General features: G+C 43.8%; 2 protein-coding genes across 22 annotated transcripts in view; one reads left to right on the plus strand and one right to left on the minus strand.

The window, feature by feature from the left end:
- Positions 1 to 6200, plus strand: part of LOC110502443 (bifunctional heparan sulfate N-deacetylase/N-sulfotransferase 2) — a 197885-nt gene extending 191685 nt beyond the window's left edge. For all 5 annotated transcript variants that reach the window (XM_036959813.1, XM_021580469.2, XM_021580468.2 and 2 more), the window contains 8 exons: positions 958 to 1086; positions 1388 to 1570; positions 1732 to 1828; positions 2406 to 2529; positions 3800 to 3974; positions 4308 to 4478; positions 4675 to 4887; positions 5063 to 6200. In XM_036959813.1, coding sequence (XP_036815708.1) covers positions 958 to 1086; positions 1388 to 1570; positions 1732 to 1828; positions 2406 to 2529; positions 3800 to 3974; positions 4308 to 4478; positions 4675 to 4887; positions 5063 to 5188 — 1218 coding nt within the window. In that variant the 3' untranslated portion in view covers positions 5189 to 6200. The remainder of the gene's footprint in view (positions 1 to 957; positions 1087 to 1387; positions 1571 to 1731; positions 1829 to 2405; positions 2530 to 3799; positions 3975 to 4307; positions 4479 to 4674; positions 4888 to 5062) is intronic.
- Positions 6201 to 6755: 555 nt separating this feature from the next.
- The window catches only part of LOC110502444 (calcium/calmodulin-dependent protein kinase type II subunit gamma), a 141292-nt gene continuing 132153 nt past the window's right edge, over positions 6756 to 15894 (minus strand). For all 17 annotated transcript variants that reach the window (XM_036959833.1, XM_036959830.1, XM_036959826.1 and 14 more), the window contains 2 exons: positions 13259 to 13508; positions 6756 to 9757 (listed from right to left, as the gene is read on the minus strand). In XM_036959833.1, the coding sequence (XP_036815728.1) occupies positions 13276 to 13508 (233 nt within the window). In that variant the 3' untranslated portion in view covers positions 6756 to 9757; positions 13259 to 13275. The remainder of the gene's footprint in view (positions 9758 to 13258; positions 13509 to 15894) is intronic.

Below are 15894 nucleotides of genomic sequence, written 5' to 3' on the forward strand. Positions count from 1 at the left end.
AATGAACCAACAAACAGGCAAAGCTTCAATGCTAAGATTGAATCCTACTACACCGGCTCTGACGCTCATCGGACGTGGCAGGGGTTGCAAACTATTACGGACTACAAATGGAAATCCAGCCACGAGCTGCCCATTGACAAAAGCCTACCAGACGAGCTAAATGCCTTTTACGCTCGCTTCGAGGCAAGCAACACTGAAGCATGCATGAGAGCACTAGCTCTTCCGGACAACTGTGTGATCACACTCTCTGTAGCCGATGCGAGCAAGACCTTTTAAACAGGTCAACATTCACAAAGCCGTGGGGCTAGATGGATTACCAGGATGTGTACTCAAAGCATATGCGGACCAACTGGCAAGTGTCTTCACAGACATTTTCAACCTCTCACTGACCGACTGTACATACATGCATACATGTTTCCTGACTCAAACCTAATAGCACTTTTGATATATATTTGTTTATATAGCTAATTCGGACATTCTTTCAATAAAACAAAGAATTTGTCCACAATTCGCAGATTTCTCAATCGCTAGGTGACTGACAACAGAGCAGAGCTAGCAGTGCACAAAGATACATCATGAGGCACCTGACCTGTTTTTGCAGCTTTCCCGTTCTAGACTGCAGGGAGAGAGGGTATGGAATCACTTGGGAACTTTTGGATTTGAGGTAAACTTCTCCTTTAATTGCTGCTAGATATAGTAAATCATTCAGGGGTGAGTCTTAAACTTTAAGTTGAATTTTCGCTTGGATCTCCCATTGACATCAGTGCATAACTATGTGAAAATGTGACTTAAAACAGAAGTTAAGATTTCCCCTCAGTGCTTAGTGAGAGCTCTTATTAAGGGCTTAGAGTTTATGCAAATGTACTAAGGCCCTATTCATTCATTACGTGGTTAGAAAAAATAGTTGGTTATTTCTGTTCCTACACTGTTTTTGACAATTTCCCTCTGTCACTGCAGGTGTTACCCAGACAGACATGTGGCCTCTTCACTCACACCATCTTCTATAATGAGTACCCAGGAGGCTCCAAAGAGCTGGACAAGAGCATCAGGGGAGGAGAGCTGTTCCTCACCGTCCTCCTCAACCCTGTAAGTTTTTAGTTCACTCTCAAGATACTCTGTCTCTCCTTACTGGAGCTGCTACCTTCTTCAGGCCGCTGCTCTATATGACCTGAGAAACTTCAATCTGGAAAAGTCCTAGCTTGGGAAAATTACCTGTAACTTTGACTTTTGTGTAAATCATTAATTGATGTCAGTCTGTGCTACAATTTCAGTTTTACGAGTGGGATTTTGCCTAGTGTGCATTTAAGATGCGTAGACAAACAGTGAAAGGTCTCACTTCCCTACTCACCTGTTGGTATAGTCCTCTGACTCCTCTGTCCCCCTCCAGATCAGCATCTTCATGACCCACCTGTCTAACTATGGAAATGACCGGCTGGGCCTGTACACCTTTGAGTCCCTGGTGAAGTTTGTTCAGTGTTGGACCAACTTGCGGCTGCAGACACTCCCCCCCATGCAGCTGGCTGACAAATACTTCCAGATCTTCCCCGAGGAGAGAGACCCCCTCTGGCAGGTTAGGGGACTGCAATGATCAATTATTATTACAGATGTGATAATCCAGTTGCTGTTTCCTATTTTAGATATGTACTGTTTATTGAGGTTATTGTTATTACGTGACTCGATGATAAGCTAGCTATATGCATTGGAGACCGTAACCCCTCTTTCTGTCCTCAGAACCCATGTCATGACAAGAGACATAAAGACATCTGGTCGAAAGAAAAGACCTGCGATAGACTACCGAGGTTCCTGGTCATAGGCCCACAGAAAACAGGTGAGACCCTGCAGCCAACCATTTTCTTAAGGCAGCTTCACTCTCTCGCTCGCCACATACTCTCTTGGCCAAAATGGATTGCGTGATGGCGTTTGTGGTGGCGAGTTTCAGTCAGTGTATATTCATGGGCCTCCCGGGTGGCGCAGTGGTCTAGGGCCACCAGAGACTCTGGGTTCGAGCCCAGGCTCTGTCGCAGCCGGCCGCAACCGAGAGGTCCATGGGGCGACGCACAATTGGCCTAGCGTCGTCTGGGTTAGGGAGGGTTTGGCCGGTAGGGATATCCTAGTCTCATCGCGCACTAGCGACTCCTGTGGCATGGGGCATGGTGTTTCCTCCGACACATTGGTGTGGCTGGCTTCCGGGTTGGATGCGTGCTGTGTTAAGAAGCAGTGCGGCTTTGTTGGGTTGTGTTTCAGAGGACGCATGGCTTTGGACCTTCGTCTCTCCCGAGTCCGTACGGGAGTTATAGCGATGGGACAAAATAGTAACTACTAACAATTGGATACCACGAAATTGGGGAGAAAAGGGGGTAAAAACATTTATTTTAAAGAGTGTATATTCATCTGTGTTCTTTCAGGCACCACAGCCCTGCACTCATTCCTGAGCCTCCACCCTGCCATCACCAGTAGCTTCCCCAGTCTTGTCACCTTTGAGGAGATCCAGTTCTTTAGCGGCCCCAACTACAACAACGGCATTGACTGGTAAGACGACTTTGCTGCCCACTATGAGATTTTAACACTAATGAAGCCTGTAGCCTTATTTTGTCTGAACTGATCTAAGAGCCTATATCCATATGGTAGCACCTTCGGAAAGTATTCAGACCCCTTGACTTTTTCCTCATTTTGTTAGGTTACAACCTTATTCTAAAATGTATTAAATAGCTTTTTTTCTCATCAATCTATACACAACACCCGATAATGACAAAAGAAAATAGTTTTTTTGACATTTTTGCAAATGTATTAAAAATGATATCACATTTACGTAAGTATTCAGACCCTTCACGCAGTACTTTGTTGACGCGCCTTTGGCAATAATTACTTCTGGATATGACGCTACAAGCTTGGTATACCTGTATTTGCGTCATTTCTCCCATTGTTCTCTGCAGATCCTCTGAAGCTCTGTCAGGTTGGATGGGGAGCGTTGCTGCACAGCTATTTTCAGGTCACTCCGGAGATGTTAGATAGGGTTAAAGTCCGAGCTCTGGCTGGGCCACTCAAGGACATTGAGACTTGTCCCGAAGCCACTCCTGCGTTGTCTTGGCTGTGTGCTTAGGGTCGTTGTCCTGTTGGAAGGTGAACCTTTGCCCCAGTCTGAGGTTCTGAGCGCTCTGGGGCAGGTTTTTGTCAAGGATATCTCTGTACTTTGCTCCGTTCATCTTTGACGGACAATTCCTTCCACCTCATGGTTTGGTTTTTGCTCTGACATGCACTGTCAACTGTGGGACCTTATATAGACAGGTGTGTGCCTATCCAAATCATTTCCAATTAATTGAATTTACCACAGATGGACTCCAAGTTGGAGAAACATCTCAACAATGATCAAAGGAAACAGGATGCTCCTGAGCTCAATTTCAAGTGTCATAACAAAGGGTCTGAATACTTATGGAAATAAGCTGTTTTTTAACTATTTTTTTAAATACATTTTCTAAAAGCTGTTTTCGCTTTGTCATTATGGGTATTGTGTTTAGATTGCTGAGGATTGTTTCTTTAAAATAAATTTTAGAACAAGGCCACATAACGTAGCAATATGTGGAAAAGGTCAAGAGGTCTGAATACCTTCCAAAGGCACTGTGGTTCCTTCCTGCTTACTTGTAGTGTAGTCTTCCTCCATATTGCTCTCACGTATCTATTTCTCCCATATCAGTGAGAATGTATAACAGTCCATTAGGTGGAAAGGGACATGACGCAGGAAGACATACGCTCTGTTATGGCCCTCGCTAACCGTATCTGCTCTCCCCCGTCCTCTCTTCAGGTACATGGATTTCTTCCCCTTCCCATCGAATGTCAGTACAGACTTCATGTTTGAGAAAAGTGCCAACTACTTTGACACGGAAGTAGCCCCTAAGAGAGCGGCCGCCCTGCTGTCCCGGGCCAAGATCCTGGCTGTGCTCATCAACCCAGCGGACCGCGCCTACTCCTGGTACCAGGTGGGTCTGTCACAATCTTAACTTCCTCAGCCATAATATGATCAGGGTCATGAAATATAAACTGTTCCCAGACCATTTGTCAAGACCGTTAATTGACCACATGGAAAGGACTCCTGGCTGCCTCACTCCAGAAAAAATAAATGCCATCTGTTTTTATTTGAGCTTCACCTGTTTATTTGCATGTATTTATTCTCAAGAGGCCAAAGGTACAAAGTCTGTCAAAAGTTATCTTGTAAAATCACTTGATGCGGGATTCTTCTGAAGTCTGACTTCTGATAACCTTTGACTCAAGATGTCTGAACTTTAACCTTTCCCCTGTGTGTGACCCTGCAGCACCAGCGGGCTCACCAGGACCCGATGACCGTTAATCACACGTTCCAGGAGGTGGTGACAGCGAGGCCTGCCTCCCCCCGAGAGCTGCTCATCCTGCAGAGGCGCTGCCTTAAACCTGGGGCCTACGCCACACACCTGGAGCGCTGGTTACACCACTACCAGCCCAGCCAGGTAACATTACATTACTGGAAATACACAAACATCCTAAATGTGCATAGCTAGATACTGAAAACTACAGGAGACACCCCCGTGAACAATTCAAATGCATCCATTCAGAAACATGGCTTCACAGTTTTTTCCATGATTGATCATGGCAGTACTACCCTTGTGGAATCCAGTATGTGAGAGGTGTGATTCCTGTTTCCAGGTCCACATAGTGGATGGGTCCCAGCTGCGAGCCAACCCTGCCCTGGTCATGGAGGGCATCCAGAGGTTCCTGGGGGTCACACCCATCTTCAACTACACCCAGGCTCTGACGTATGATGAAAGTAAAGGGTTCTGGTGCCAGAGGGTGGAAGGAGCACGACCCAAGTGTTTGGGCAAGAGTAAAGGCAGGAAATACTCTGACATGACTCCTGAGGTACAGTTACTCCATCTTTCAAGGAAACCGTCAGACACTGCACATTATCCCATCTTGTCAGCTTGTTTCTCCGAGTGGCCATGTTGTATTTTGACTTCTGCCTAACATGTAGATATGTCTTAACAAGTGCCTCATATAGTCCTTCGCTGACTGTTCTCTGTTGTGTGTATTACAGTCGCGTGCCTTCCTGACGGAGCATTACCGGGAGCACAACATGGAGTTGCTGAGGCTGCTGAACCGGCTGGGCCAGCCCCTGCCTGCCTGGCTGAGAGAGGAGCTGCAGAGCTCCAGCTGGAGCTGAGACTGGACCTCCCTACGGAACCACAGCCACAGCCTGGGACTGGAGCACTGCCTGGCCTGGCCTGGCCCGGGGTAAGAGGGCCCTGTTTACCCACACCCAACACCAGTCACTACAGAGAGTGGAAGAGGAGAGAAGGCGGGAGGACAGCCCCCTATCAGGACAATGGACTCCTCCACCCTGAAATGCCACTGTAGAAACCAATCCTCACGGGAGGGGAATAATGGCCTCTAATAAGAGAGTTAATGAGTTGGACTGCTGAAACAACCCTCCCTCTTTCCCCTCGCAGTCATCATCTTCATCCAGAAAGTAGAGGACTTGTCTCAGCCTGCAGCCGGTTGGACTGACTGACGCCAGAGTCTGGCAGACTGAGAGGGGATGGGGGGTCTAATGTCATGTTACCCCCCTTTTTAACAGGAACTGATATCTTGTGGCCCTGGAGTGCATGAATAAACCCGGAAACATGCTTGTGGTCACAAGCTCACACACACACTTCTCATTTCTTCAGAAGAATGAATGTAAAATGTTGTAAATTTAAAAGCTGTTGTATATTGTTGGTGGGGGATGGGTGGGACATGTGACAGAATAGACATGAACTAAACAAGACAGCAAACTCTAGTGCTATGGACAAAGACGTGTGCCATAGGATGGATGTAGTGCATCACAGGCCACGGCTCCAACAGACTGTGCATTCCACTACCCCAAAGCTGAGGCCTTTGGAGTACATTCTGATAAACAAACGGTCTAATAGGCCCCACAAGTCTACAGAGAAACCCACACACTTTAACCATGCACGTTCTCCCTCACTCTCACGTAGGTACCCAGTCAGTTTAGAGCTGTGTAGAAAGAGAGCAAGTTAGAGAGAAGAGGATGAGCTAGAGACAGAGGTTCTAGGTCTCTCTGCTTGTGAGTGTCTGTTGTAACAGGAGCTGCTGTTTTGTTTTCTGTTTATTTTGCCAAAACTACAAAACAAAGACCAACGCTGTATCATCTCTAATAAACTCAGAGGTTGGAATGGATTGTTCATTTGTCTTTTATTTACCCACAGCTTCTGCATGCCTGTCAATGCAGGAGCCACTGTAATTTACCCGTGTCTGATGCTGTCTACAGAAGACTGGAATGGAAACGGCAGTGCCTATGTAGTTTAACAGACAGGAGAGTAGAGGTACATATTATAGTCTGCAGTACAGTAGTAATCAGTTTTCGGGAAGGCATATTTTCAATGGATAATTCGACTGAGTCACCTTTATTAGACTCGCGTATCACGTGAAATACCTCCTATCTAATCATCCTCTCAGTCGCACGACTAATCGGTGGAAACCTGTTCAATGGGCAAATCATGTTCATTAATCAGTCTAGTGTTAACAAGGGACTTCAATCTCTGATGTCCCTTTGGATAGACTCCCAGGGATTAGTCAGACAGGCTATAATGAACAAGCAGAAAAATATGAAATAAGTAATGTACTCAACTGTAATATTCTTGTGATTTGACACACACAAGATGCAACGTTTAGGTCCTGCAAGGATGGACTAGCACACACTCACAAGATAATGATAAACCGGACACAACTTATGTTGAAATGTTATTTTTATTCGATGTTTCTTGTTTAAATAACAAAGATATGATCTGCTAACATTCAAACAAACACTTGATAGTTTTAAAGTAATGATTTTCTTTATTGTATGGTCATGCAAAACTCCAGCTCAGAGTATAGTCATATGCATCCCCTTACTATATGGTTACAACGCAGTACATTTACAAATAAAGGGAAACATACCAAGCGAAGGCTTTTTTTGTAGTTTTTTTTTTACGTGATACATCACTTCATTTCAATATTTGAGACAGAGCCATTTTCATTGACTTTGAAGGTGCAAGTAACATATATAGATTTCCATTTCTTAAGTAAACACAGACAGTAAATAATATTACCAGAAAGAAGACATGCATATTTTTCCTCTTGTAAAACTGCATATATATTTTTGTTATTAAAATCTGGCTTTTAATATTTATTTTTCATTATTCTTTTTCTTTTGTATATCAACTCTCTCCCTATCCTGCTGGCCAGTAAGGTATAGTATAATCAAAGGTGAACTGTCCTTCCCTCAGTAACTACTATTTCTCTCTTCTTCCCTTTGAATTATTTTAAAGAATTGAAATAAACTGGATGGTTATACTCTTTCACATGGCTGTGTGAACACACACTGAATGGAAGCATCAGGCCCGGTGGGGGAGAGAGGTCAATGCCCACAGCGCAAAGTCAGGAAAACTACTCGGATCCAAAAAAACATCACATAGTTCAGTACTGTATACATCGCATCATGGTGCAAAGGGGAATACAGTCTCGTGGCATTGCAGATATGTCACAACACCCAGCAGCACACGGTGGGGCTACATGTGATTCATGATAAAAACAGAGCACAAGTTTTGTTTTAACATGTTTCCTTCAACATTTTTTGATATCATCGGTAGGTTGTTTTTTTTTAGCTTTTTGGTACCCGGCCTTTGACAGGTTCAATGGAACACGAGTACTATGGAGCTGCTTAGCACAGAAGTGAAGGGGTAAACGGCAAGCTTCACCCCACAAAGCCACACACAAGTTTCTACAACACAGTGAAAAACAGCGTTCCAATGTTTTACCATCAACACAAAGATATGTTTTTAAGTGAGACTGTTTCGAGGGTTTATTTAGTGTGTCTGGCCATATATATTTAAATATCATTTGCATTGGGAGTACACCGTGTGTGCGTGTGTTGATTCCATGTCTATTGTGGCATTTTCTGCATGTGTGTGCGGGGTTGGACAGGATGTGATTTGCTAGCAGCCTGAGCCCCATCCCTCACCTCAACTGCCTCCCCATATTTCAGCTCCAATCTCAAAAGAAAACTTAGATCACTCGTAAGAACACTAACATCTAGAACCGTTACAACAGAAACCGTGACAAAGGGACCAATCCATTGATTGCTTTCACCGTGGCTCCCAAGCACCCAGCCTCCACCGTCCCATCCAATCTTAGGCCCAGCCAGAGATCTGACATGCCACGGGTCAACTCAGCACCCCACTTTACTGCATTCTCATTTTCACATGCTTTTAAAGAGGTACGGCAAGCAAAAAAGACGATGTACGTTAGAGAACAGGACGGGGATCAAAACGAGACAGGCAAAGGGTGACATCGTCACACTGAATGGCACTAAAAGCTAGACAGCTGATTAGCAGGGTCGCTCGCTATAGAAACACAGGTAGAGACCCCAGGAGTGGGCGAGCTTAACCTGAAGTTGCAGAAACATTCACCTGGGGAGTGAACAGAACAGCATTGAGTCTCAAATTTATGTGCAAAACAGTACAGGCCATTTTAGACCCCCCCCCCCCCCCCAAAAAAACATGCTAAAATCATAGTAGGAAAACATACAAGGGAGAGGTATCCGAGCTTTCAGAGTTTGTAGATTGGGGCCTCTGTCAGAATAGTATCAGTTGGCTTGACTGATTGTGTCATTGCCATCTTCCTTTGGACCTCTAGAGGGCACAACTCAGCACTGAAAACCAATGGTAGTGTTCTGCAACTTCAGGTTGTGTTGGTCAGGAGATTGTGGCTGAAGCTGGAGGAGCAGGCTGGTTTATAGACCCAAAGGGCACAGCACAGGGGCCTGGAGTTTGGGCCTTGTGTGTACACAGGGGATCTCAAACTGAAAAAGAGGCTGAATAGGGACAGGAGAACACACATTCACTCTCACACACATCCATTCTCCAAACTCTGAAAGTAAAGAGTCTTTTCCCTTTCTCCTTATAAATATCTATGTATACATTACTATATTAAATAAAGTCCCCCATTTAAAAATTATTCAAACACAAAATACTTTCAAATAAAGCATTCAGGGGATACAAATTAAGAGTTCCACAATAACACATGAATACTAAAACACTGTCCCTTCTGAAACCCGCCTAACCCATAAAAACATACATCTACATTAAAACAATGTATTTAAATGCCTAAAGAGGCCTAAAGTCTACACTTTGGTGTTCTTAATTCTAATACTAAGTATAATCATTTAGTTTCTTTCTTACATTTTTCCTCCTAGCATTTGTTTGCATCCAGAAAAAGAAAGAAAACAACTAGATTCATTGTGAAACAAAACACAAAAACCACCACCACTAATATTAGGGTGTGTGCTCCTTTTTTATATAGAAAATTCATATTTAATCATTGTTGATTAATGTGACTTTTTTTTAATAATTTCATATTTTTTGTACATATGTTAATACTTTAAACACCTTTCCAAACAAAGGGCAAAAAATATGGATCCATGGAAAAAGAACAAGACCGCGCGCCCCCCATGGGCGTCAGAAGCATGCACTGTCCTGAGGGGAGGGCCTCGGGCCCCAGCCGGCCCCCAACATCAAGCTAGGGTTGGACTGGAGTGGTTGTGGTGTTGTCGGTTGGCTTTTAAATATATTTTATTTTTATTTTCCCCTCCCCAAGGATTGTAAACTTCAAGCGGTCTCTTCCGGCCAGGCTCCAGGCGCCAATCCAACCACTGAGAGGAAATGTTCCAATCGTCTTCAGAATTCAGGCAAAGCTGAGGAAAAGAGAGAGAGGGAGAGTGGTGGGGAGTGCACAGGGCAGCCTCTCCAAACTACTCCTGAGTTTACAACACTATAATAGGTTTATATACAGCAGTGGAGGCTCTTCAGAGGAGGAAGGGACGAACCATCATACTCAGTAAATTTCCTTTTTTTTTTATATATTGAAACATTAAAAAAGTTATCCTTTTTAGATAAATGTCACCAAATCACTGTTTTGCAATGGTCAACAGTAGCATCAACAGCCCTCTCTAGGGTAGCACTATGGTGTAGCCGAAGGACAGCTATTTTCCCTCCTCTTCTAGCTAGATTGACTTCAGTACAAAACCTAGGAGGCTCAAAGTTCACACCCCCTTCCATAGACTTGCACAGTAATTATCACGAGTTTCGGAGGACGTCCTCTTGCAGTATGAACGGACATGTTGTCCATCCAATAAAAGGATCATAAAATGAATCTAGTACTGAAAGCATAAGCTACAGCTAGCTAGCACTGCAGTACATAAAGTGTGGTGAGTTGTAGACTCAAAGAGAAAGACAATAGATTAACAGTTTTGACTAAATTAATTTCTTAAAAATCTAAGGAGAGTAACAAAGATAGCGAGAGCTAGCTATATTTCATTGTATTTCTTTTTATAGCTAATGCAGCTAATTTAGCCTACTCAACAACCTAACTCAAACATAGAGGAATGCTGTTTATGTTAGCTAGCTGGCTAAGGCTATCCAAAAATGCAATTCTTCCAAGTCAAGGTAAGCTTTCGGTTTTATTAATTTATTCCCACTGGGACCCGTCTGTGTAACTGCTAAACTGCTAGCTGTACCCTGTACTGTGTGATTGTACACATGTATTTGATTGTGGGTTTACTAACGCATTAACGTAAACTCGTACATCGCCTTGGTCCGTATATTTGCCCATATTTTAGCGCCCCACAAATGTAATACTTCCAGATCAACTGTAATGTCAATACCATTGTAAAGCACAATTTCTCCCCTTTCCAACAGAATCAATTACATGACCTAAACACTGCCCGTTTCTGCATAATTCAAGCAGGCAATGAGCCCCGTCGTGTCTTTTTAAAAATGGCGGGTGGGGAAGCCAAACTAATGCGTGGTAGTGAGAAGGAGAGATGTTGTGTGGGTAAATTGCTTTTTTTCCACTCGATCTATCTATCCTTATCGCCTCTAAAATGTAAATAAAACACCATAAAGAGTTTATATAATGTGTCATTACATACCTATTTGAAGGTTTGTGTCAAATTTGAATCAGGTTTTTAGGGCAGTGCTAAAGGGATCTTAGAAGTAAACAGCGGCTTTGAGAATGATGATCGCATGCAATGATGACGCTAAAAATGACTAGGTATCCCCCCTACCCCCGTCACTGTCCATTTCTTGTTTTTAAAGGATGATAGAGAGATTGTAAGACATAAATAATTGCTTTATGCATGCTGTACGTTACGACATGTCAAGATGTAACGGAGGGTCAGTTTTTTCAACTTTTCTCCAATACTATAGAGCCATTACCATGTCGATCAACACTTGAATAGAAACCTAGTTCACACCCCCGATTTTGACATCAACACAGTCGCTACAGTCCCATTAGTTTTCTTTGTAGCCTCGTTTGAATGTTGCGGTTGCGCACATTTGTACGGAATGGGGTGAGTTTGCATTAGTTCTTGTTTGTTGACTATAACCTTAATATGGTGACAAGATGTAGGCTGTGTACCAATATGGTATGAAGGTTTGGCTTGAGGAGTTTTTTTTACATAAACAAAAAGATATAGTATGTATCAGCACTTCAGTACATGTACAGTGCCTTGCGAAAGTATTCGGCCCCCTTGAACTTTGCGACCTTTTGCCACATTTCAGGCTTCAAACATAAAGATATAAAACTGTATTTTTTTTTGAAGAATCAACAACAAGTGGGACACAATCATGAAGTGGAACGACATTTATTGGATATTTCAAACTTTTTTAACAAATCAAAAACTGAAAAATTGGGCGTGCAAAATTATTCAGCCCCTTTACTTTCAGTGCAGCAAACTCTCTCCAGAAGTTCAGTGAGGATCTCTGAATGATCCAATGTTGACCTAAATGACTAATGATGATAAATACAATCCACCTGTGTGTAATCAAGTCTCCGTATAAATGCACCTGCACTGTGATAGTCTCAGAGGTCCGTTAAAAGCGCAGAAAACATCATGTAGAACAAGGAACACACCAGGCAGGTCCGAGATACTGTTGTGAAGAAGTTTAAAGCCGGATTTGGATACAAAAATATTTCCCAAGCTTTAAACATCCCAAGGAGCACTGTGCAAGCGATAATATTGAAATGGAAGGAGTATCAGACCATTGCAAATCTACCAAGACCTGGCCGTCCCTCTAAACTTTCAGCTCATACAAGGAGAAGACTGATCAGAGATGCAGCCAAGAGGCCCATGATCACTCTGGATGAACTGCAGAGATCTACAGCTGAGGTGGGAGACTCTGTCCATAGGACAACAATCAGTCGTATATTGCACAAATCTGGCCTTTATGGAAGAGTGGCAAGAAGAAAGCCATTTCTTAAAGATATCCATAAAAAGTGTCGTTTAAAGTTTGCCACAAGCCACCTGGGAGACACACCAAACATGTGGAAGAATGTGCTCTGGTCAGATGAAACCAAAATTGAACTTTTTGGCAACAATGCAAAACGTTATGTTTGGCGTAAAAGCAACACAGCTCATCACCATGAACACACCATCCCCACTGTCAAACATGGTGGTGGCAGCATCATGGTTTGGGCCTGCTTTTCTTCAGCAGGGACAGGGAAGATGGTTAAAATTGATGGGAAGATGGATGGAGCCAAATACAGGACCATTCAGGAAGAAAATCTGATGGAGTCTGCAAAAGACCTGAGACTGGGACGGAGATTTGTCTTCCAACAAGACAATGATCCAAAACATAAAGCAAAATCTACAATGGAATGGTTCAAAAATAAACATATCCAGGTGTTAGAATGGCCAAGTCAAAGTCCAGACCTGAATCCAATCAAGAATCTGTGGAAAGAACTAAAAACTGCTGTTCACAAATGCTCTCCATCCAACCTCACTGAGCTCGAGCTGTTTTGCAAGGAGGAATGGGAAAAAATGTCAGCCTCTCGATGTGCAAAACTGATAGAGACATACCCCAAGCGACTTACAGCTGTAATCGCAGCAAAAGGTGGCGCTACAAAGTATTAACTTAAGGGGGCTGAATAATTTTGCACGCCCAATTTTTCAGTTTTTGATTTGTTAAAAGTTTGAAATATCCAATAAATGTCGTTCCACTTCATGATTGTGTCACCCTTGTTGTTGATTCTTCACAAAAAAATACAGTTTTATATCTTTATGTTTGAAGCCTGAAATGTGGCAAAAGGTCGCAAAGTTCAAGGGGGCCGAATACTTTCGCAAGGCACTGTATGTGAGTGTGAGGGAGGGCACACATGTAGACAGAACCTAGAATAAGCTCTCTGCAGTCTGTACCTGTGTCTGGTAAAGGGTCACTGGAGAGGTGCGGCAGGCGCTCCTGAACAGTGAAAATGCACATTGAGCCACTTGGCGTCGCGGCGGTGCCACACGCGGGTCTCTTCTGACTGGCAGGAGCGCGGTCGTCCCTGGCTGTCAATGTACTGGGTCAGGCGGATGTAGGCGATGCAGGCCGCGTCTTCCCCGATCAGGTGCACATGGGGATTCAAGATGGTGGTGTGGACCGGCTTACTGTTCTTACTCAACACTACATAGGAGACACGGACACACTCAGTCATCTACTTACATGTGTTGGCTTCATGTACTTCTTCCTTGATTAGATTACAATAGAGAAAGGTGGTTACCAGGCCTTTAGCGTAAAATAGGGTGCTCAGTGACTTACCTGGTATATGTTTTTTTCTTCAAAATATACAACAATTAACATAATAGGGTCACGCCATGAATAGTACCTTATGTCTTCCAGACATTGTGCTTACATTTTGATGAAACACATTTTACAGTTGGATACATACATCTATGCTCTAACTACACTAAACCATGTTAAAAATTCCAATAGCAGTGTGTATTCGTTACATTTTTTTGGGCATGTCTCACATCATCTTGGGGCGGCAGGGAGCCTAGTGATTAGAACGTTGGACTAGTAACCGAAAGGTTGCAAGATCGAATCCCCGAGCTGACAAGGTAAAAATCTGTGGTCCTGCCCCTGAACAAGGCAGTTAACCCACTGTTCCTATGCCGTCATTGAAAATAAGAATTTGTTCTTAACTGACTTGCCTGGTTAAATAAAGGTACAAAATAAAGGTCCAACTTCTAAAATGATCTTAACCCCAAGTTTGCACAAACATTGTAAAGCCCTAGTTATTCATTAGTGATTAATTGACAGGTCAACCCTGTAACATGAACTGAACTCTAGTTTTAATATGGTGAAACTATCCCTTTTTAAATGATTTAAAAAAATATTGTAGTGTAAAAGCAGGCGAGATGTTTTTTTTCTGGTGTTTTGTTGTGGAAAACTGAGCATTTCGAGCATACCACGTCAACCCTGTTACCACGTCAACCCTGTTACCGCGTCAACCCTGTTACCACGTCAACCCTGTTACCACGTCAACCCTGTTACCACGTCAACCCTGTTACCACGTCAACCCTGTTACCACGTCAACCCTGTTACCACGTCAACCCTGTTACCGCGTCAACCCTGTTACCGCGTCAACCCTGTTACCGCGTCAACCCTGTTACCGCGTCAACCCTGTTACCGCGTCAACCCTGTTACCGCGTCAACCCTGTTACCGCGTCAACCCTGTTACCGCGTCAACCCTGTTACCGCGTCAACCCTGTTACCGCGTCAACCCTGTTACCGCGTCAACCCTGTTACCGCGTCAACCCTGTTACCGCGTCAACTCTGTTACCGCGTCAACCCTGTTACCGCGTCAACCCTGTTACCGCGTCAACCCTGTTACCGCGTCAACCCTGTTACCGCGTCAACCCTGTTACCGCGTCAACCCTGTTACCGCGTCAACCCTGTTACCGCGTCAACCCTGTTACCGCGTCAACCCTGTTACCACGTCAACCCTGTTACCACGTCAACCCTGTTACCGCGTCAACCCTGTTACCGCGTCAACCCTGTTACCACGTCAACCCTGTTACCGCGTCAACCCTGTTACCGCGTCAACCCTGTTACCGCGTCAACCCTGTTACCGCGTCAACCCTGTTACCGCGTCAACTCTGTTACCGCGTCAACCCTGTTACCGCGTCAACCCTGTTACCGCGTCAACCCTGTTACCGCGTCAACCCTGTTACCGCGTCAACCCTGTTACCGCGTCAACCCTGTTACCACGTCAACCCTGTTACCACGTCAACCCTGTTACCACGTCAACCCTGTTACCACGTCAACCCTGTTACCATGTCAACCCTGTTACCCATAGAGAGTTCGACTAGAAATATTTTAACAAGTTCAAATCTTTTGTTAAGCTTGCATCCAATTGTCCCTCCCTGTTGCACACAACAAGCTTCCTTTCCCCTGTCACAAGGAGAGCCTGATTTAAGATGAAATATTCAAACCTGTTAGTCAACCCTCCCACTGGGCATACCACAAAATGTCAAAGTGGACAATTGGGTAATATTTGGTTGAGGAGTTGGTCAATGAGATAACAACCTATATTCACCCACTCAACAATACAGCCAAAATCTGGTTGAATTCTCAGTGTTTTATCACTATACTTTCAACCATCTAAAAGCACAACAAAGTTCAAATAGGAATACAATGTCATATTTAGTTGATTTATACAACAACTTAATGTGTTATCATTGTGCTTCATCTAATAGCACAATCAAATGACCTGGATTGCAGTTGAGATTACATTCAAAATAGTGGTGCAAGTGATCAATGTCATTCTAGATTCTGCACAGATTATTAAAGCAATTGTGAAGATCTCCACAGACCTGCAGCCTTTGCATGCCATCTTGAACATGCACACTTTCTATTGTTACATAGGAAGACAAATGTCTTCTCCTTTGGAGTATACATTATGTGGAATACGCTGATTATTATTATTTGACCATGCTGGTCATTTATGAACATTTGAACATCTTGACCATGTTCTGTTATAATCTCCACCCGGCACAGCCAGAAGAGG

This window comes from Oncorhynchus mykiss, chromosome 23, assembly GCF_013265735.2.
Source record: "Oncorhynchus mykiss isolate Arlee chromosome 23, USDA_OmykA_1.1, whole genome shotgun sequence".
NCBI classification, from domain to species: Eukaryota; Metazoa; Chordata; class Actinopteri; order Salmoniformes; family Salmonidae; genus Oncorhynchus; species Oncorhynchus mykiss.